Source organism: Solea solea, chromosome 17 (genome assembly GCF_958295425.1).
Source record: "Solea solea chromosome 17, fSolSol10.1, whole genome shotgun sequence".
In the NCBI taxonomy this organism is placed as follows: Eukaryota; Metazoa; Chordata; class Actinopteri; order Pleuronectiformes; family Soleidae; genus Solea; species Solea solea.
In genome coordinates, this window is record NC_081150.1 from 25,307,497 (window position 1) to 25,313,496 (window position 6,000).

General features: G+C 39.9%; 1 protein-coding gene across 1 annotated transcript in view; it reads left to right on the plus strand.

Moving 5' to 3' along the window:
• The window catches only part of stxbp6l (syntaxin binding protein 6 (amisyn), like), a 31,981-nt gene extending 28,819 nt beyond the window's left edge, over nt 1-3,162 (plus strand). Inside the window, exons 6-7 of the mRNA XM_058613530.1 lie at nt 1,656-1,813; nt 1,917-3,162. Coding sequence (XP_058469513.1) covers nt 1,656-1,813; nt 1,917-1,937 — 179 coding nt within the window. The 3' untranslated portion in view covers nt 1,938-3,162. The remainder of the gene's footprint in view (nt 1-1,655; nt 1,814-1,916) is intronic.
• Nucleotides 3,163-6,000: the final 2,838 nt, after the last annotated feature.

Consider the following 6,000-nt stretch of genomic DNA (forward strand, 5'->3'; position numbering starts at 1 on the left):
GTGTAATGGCTGGGACATGTGCCAGCTTTGTGCTGAACCTCAATGAACTTGTTTCATATGGTGTCATTGCATTGTGATTTCTCTTAATGTTGTTGTGATTTCTCTTATTGCGTTTTGATTTCTCTTAATTATGTTGTGATTTCTCTTAATGTTGTTGTGATTTCTCTTAATGTTGTTGTGATTTATCTTATTGCGTTTTGATTTCTCTTAAATATGTTGTGATTTATCTTAATGTTGTCTTTATTATGTTGTGATTTCTCTTAATTGCATTGTGATTTCTCTTAATTGTTATGATTTCTCTTAACGTGATTTTGCCTAATTGCGTTGTGATTTCTCTTAATGTTGTGATTTCTCTTAATTGTGTTGTGATATCTCTTAATTGTGTTGTGTTTTCGCTTAATTGCGTTATGATTTTTCTTAGTGTTGTTGTGATTTCTCTTAATTATGTTGTGATTTGTCTTAATTGCGTTGTGATTTCTCTTAATTGCGTTGTGATTTATCTTAATTGCGGTTTGATTTCTCTTAATTGCATTGTGATTTCTCTTAATGTTGTGATTTCTCTTAATGTTGTTGTGATTTCTCTTAATGTTGTGATTTTCTTTAATTGTGTTATGATTTCTCTTAATATTGTTGTGATTTTGCTTAATTGCGTTGTGATTTTGCTTAATGTTGTGATTTCTCTTAATTGCGTTGTGGTATCTCTTAATTGCGTTGTGATATCTCTTAATTGCGTTGTGATTTTGCTTAATTGCGTTGTGATTTCTCTTATTGCGTTGTGATTTCTCTTATTGCGTTGTGATTCCTCTTAATGTTGTGATTTCTCTTAATTGTGTTGTGATTTTGCTTAATTGCATTGAGATTTCTCTTAATTTCGTTGTGATTTCGCTTAATTGCGTTGTGATTTCGCTTTATTGTGTTGTGATTTCTCTTAATGTTGTGATTTCTCTTAATTGCGTTGTGATTTCTCATGATGTTGTTGTGATTTCTGTGCCTACAGTGGTTAGTTTACCACTTACTTTCCACTGGTTGGCGATGTGGAGGAATTCCTCTGCGCAGGTCTCAGCAATTAGTCACGCTACTGTTTCTTTGACAGTCGTGACACCCAGGTAACTTTAGTTTTATCGGTGGTTCCATCACTCAGCTTCTTGAAATGAAACCTTCTGCCCAACAATCCCTCACCTCTCTCCATCTTCAGCTTCTATCTCTGTCGCTCCTACAGTATCTGACTGACTGCAGGCAGTGGATCATTTTCAGCTTTCATATCAGAGGGCAGCATACACCAGAAGTAAAACTTGCGTTAACTGCGTTAAATTATTTTATTGGTTGTATTAATCACTGAGGCAACAGTGCTAGCTGCTACATCGCTGTGTGACCCCAAATAGCAACATCGGTCTGAAAAATGATTTATGCCTACTTAACGCTCAACTTCAGACTTCCGTGAAATACGGTCTAAATCTGAAGAGAGACAATGCAAAGTGGTGTCAGTAACTGTCAGACTCACACTCACACACACAATCAGTCTCCCTCTTTGGTTGTTAACTCTGGTTGCATGGAACAGTTTGTGAGGTCAAATGTTTAATGTTTGCAGTGAATAATGTGTTTGCACTCCCTGACCTCTCCACTTACACTCTGTGTGTGTGTGTGTGTGTGTATAGGTCAGCTTGGCCAACGTGCCACAGGCAGCACTGAGGGTAATGCAGTTCACAGGATGAACGTGGCTCTGGGCGAGCGCGGAGACAGACTGACACGAGCTGAGGACAAAACTCTGTACGTGATGCACAAGGCTCAGCAGTTTGCAGACACTGCTCACAAGGTGACATGGACACATAACTATAACACACAGGGTTTTACAAATAATGTATGGTATTATTCAAATATGCATTTGTAATCAAGTCAGTTTGATTCCTCTTATGCAGCTGGCCCTGAAGTACAAGTAGACTCTTTTGGAGGACAAGGATGGATTCTTGATGATGAAGATGGATCTTGTAACATAAAAACTAACACTGTGTGATGCAGTCTGTCTCTGAGGAACATCTCTCTTCTGTGGACTGCAGAGAAAAGTTTCATCTTTGCATCACAGCTCTGCTCCGCACACTGAGAATTGGCAGTTCTCTGCTCAGTTTCACTATGTTTCTCCTGTTTGCAGAATAATAGAGCTGTTTTTTTCTGTCTGCAACGTTCTAAACACTGCTGACATTAAAATGTAAAAAGGTCTAACGTGACAGACTACAGAAGAGGAAAATGAGGCACCCTGATGTGGGTCCTGATGAAGTCACATCAAAAAGCACTTCTTTTTCACTATTAAAGGCCTGGTGTGTGAAATGTAGGTACAATTATTCTTATTTGGCAGGAATTCAAATAATAAAAAAAAGCTTTTTCCATTTATAACAGGAGCGGGGTCAGCGCTGTAGAGGCACCATGTTTTTACAACAGCCCACAATGGAGCTTTGGCTCAATGACAGTAGGTGTTCTCACACTCTTGAAGAGCAATATTCAGCTGCAACTTCACCTGTAAGATCTCCATGATTTAATAAGGATTTTATATTTTATTTTATGTTTTCTCCACAAAATGCCTCAGATGCTCTTAAGTTTAAACATTTTTATATTTGACATATACTGCTGGTATTGTCCTTGCTGAGAATCTGATACTTTACTAATCTTGTTCACTCTTATTAACTCTTACTCTTATTTTGAAGCCAGTCACTGACTCGTTATTTCCTGTCTTGCCTGACATATGACTGACAGGTAGTACTGTGCAGAGGGAATAGTAGATTTAACTAAACTCCAGTGTTTGGACTACACATGATTAATTGCATGTATTATCACTTGTCATTGTTTGTTTTATTATTATTATTATTATTATTATTGTTGTTGCTGTTATTGTTGTGTGTGTGTGTGTACAGAAGCATCACATTGTCAAACCTGTGTTGTCCTCGTTCGTATCACTGTGTCCTGAGTGTTTTTACAGTCGTCTCTTCAGTGTGTCACCACTATTTTGAGTTTGTATTGTAGTTTTGTGTTTGAGGAGTCATTCGTTCACATGAGAGCAATGTAAAGAAGTAATTTAATGTGTGTAGGCTAATGTCATTGTATCTGATGTATTAACTTACTGATAGTGTTTCCTATATGACTCAATTGAATAAAAGTGGATGTGTACGTTGATCTTTTTCATTGTTTGGACTCATGCATGATACAGCCTGCTGAGGCTGTGACCACCAGGTGGTGCTCCCGCCATGAAGAAGAAGCATCCGCTGCAATGAAGCCGAAATGCATTTTCGAACTCTTTTGTTCATTTGAAACATTTTCACAGACATTTTCAGCACAACAATAAGATCACAGACAACACTAAATGATATAACAATAATAAAACATAATATCATCAAGAGGGAGGGTCTACACAGTTGGGGTGTTATGAGGTTGTTTTTCTGCAGAGTTTTATTGAAATCTTCTTGATGATATAAATGGACTGTAAAGCCCCCTGACTCTCAATTCAAAGTCAGTTTATTAAAACTGTTTGTAAAGAACATTTAAGCCTTTGTTTGACTGCTGTTGAGACAGAGTAGGTGGAAGGCAAAGCTCTATATATCTTTAAGGTCAATAAACTGAATTTCAAAGTCGTCTTATCTGTAGACGCTCACATTCCTCAGTGGTGGGTCCCAGGGCCATAACATGCTGGCCTTTCTGGACACTAAGGAAAATGGTGAGTTTCTGATCTACTTGAATGCTTAAGCAAGCTGGTAAGGTTTTCAATGTTTAATGCTGCTTCATTGGGCAGTGGTGTTCAAGATAAACAAGGATGATGTGCACCACAGGTGAGCTCTGTAAGATGACTTATCATTACAGTTATTTATTGTCTTTCTTTCACCTGTTCCATGTCCACTGGTGGTTGCTTGTCATGGAGACCTCCAGATCACATGAGTGATCACCAGATAAATGTTGATAAGTGTTTGTACAGTTCACTTTTATACATATATACTTATTCTGTGTGTTGATGTTGAGAACTGATAAATCAAGGCTGTGACATAATTTAATATGATTACGAGTTGTTTCCATTCTCAGCCATCCAATCTTCTCTCTTCTTCAATTGTTTTGGGCCACTGTATATTAGTTAAACTAAAAGCTTGTATTCCTTATGAAAACAAAACAAAAACAGATTACTGCCCCCTAGTGCTGTTTACTCCACATGGCAACACTTTTTTTCCATTTCAAAATAATCTGATTAATACTGATTATTTCTCCAATCCACTACATGTTGCACAGTGTGACTACAGATTTTCATCATCAGCTTTCAGCTTCTGTGAGTACATACAGTACACACAGTACATACAGTACATACAGTACACACAGTACATATAAGTGCTTGTGAACCTTTTCCCATTTCCCATAATTTGTACATGGTATAAATCCTAAAGTGCTACTAGTGTGGATCCAGACATCAGTCTTATCAAAGCTAATTACAGGTAAGCATTAGTATAGTTACTAATGCTTATACTAATAAGCATTAGTAACTATACTAATCAACATCACCTGCCTGTAACAACTGAAGCCCAACTGACACAGACATGAGCAAACCACGGAGAATACAGGCATAACAGAAGCACAAATATTCAAATAAATGCAGTTTATACAATTTAAACTCTCTGCTGTTGACAGACACATCACTGCTGTTGTTACTGTTACTCATCAGAGATCAGAGAAACCAGACAGTTAACAGACAGTGATATATGAGATCATCTCAGGGGATTAGACACAAGACACATCTGTGTGCTCAAAAGTGTCCAGTTGCAGCTAACAACATTGCTAACGGCGCTGCTAACAACACCGCAAACCAGGAACTGCTACCTGAGCCAGTCTCTCCGCAGCGGGCCTGACTCAGGCCCCTGTCCGTAAGTTTCCTTCCACTCAGCCTACCTTATCCACTTTCTGAGTTGATTTCTCCACTTCGGGCTCTTTTGTAAGATTTGTAAGGCTCCCTAGTGCATTAACCTACTGTCTCTCTGGAGGTAAAACAGCTGATTTTATTGAACTGATCCCAGACTCTCTCTGTCCACACTGTGATCTCACACTCTAGCACAAATGACGTCAGTTAAACTCCACTTTGACCTTGAGTCTCTCGCCACCTCAGTCAAAAGTCTGGGAAGGAACTTTATTTTATCTGGTCCCACCCCCTCTCTGACAATGAGCTCTGAGCGCTTTAGCCGTCTCTTTAGTCTCCACCAGTGGATGGAAAATTTTACAACTGCCACTGGTCTTGGTTTTGTCAGCAATTTTAACTCCTTCTGGACTAAGTGGGACTTGTTTAAGCATGATGGGCTACATCTTAACAGGAAAGGAACAGGCATATTTAATATAAATATATAATTTTGGTATCAATCAGTTTGTTAACACTCCCACCCACTCGAGAGGACATATTTGTCATGAGGCCAGCCTCATGACAGTTTTGGTGTTTGTTTTTGTCTGTCTGTCACTTTCCCCTCCCCCCTTGCACTCTGTCACCTCTGCTGGATCTGCCTACCTCCCACTCCACACCTGCCCTGCTGCTGCAATCAAGCCACCTGGTTTCCATCAGCTCATCACCCAGTCTGCACTTAGTTCCTGTCCCTACCTTCAGTCTCTGCCGGATCGTCACTCAGTGTACACGGTTTGTTGGAAGAAGACTACTAATCGAGCTAACCTTTAGAAACTGTACTCTGTTACCAGTCGGCGCAAAATTTAAACCTGTTTGTCTTTTGTTCAGTCCTTTCCTGCCTGCCCGTCTGCCAGCCCAGCCATCACCTCAAGCCCTCCAGCCATCATCCCCCCCCCGGACCAGCACCCTTCCTTCCCCGCGTTGCCTCATCTCAAATAAACCTTTTCTTTCGTCAGTCAGAGTCTCATTCTGGGTTTCTTGCTAAGCCGTGACAGAACGATCCGGCCATGCAGAACCCAGCAGACACTGACCCAGTCCGCCAGGCAGTCTCCCACCATGGCATATTGCTTGGACAGCACACCCTGGCACTG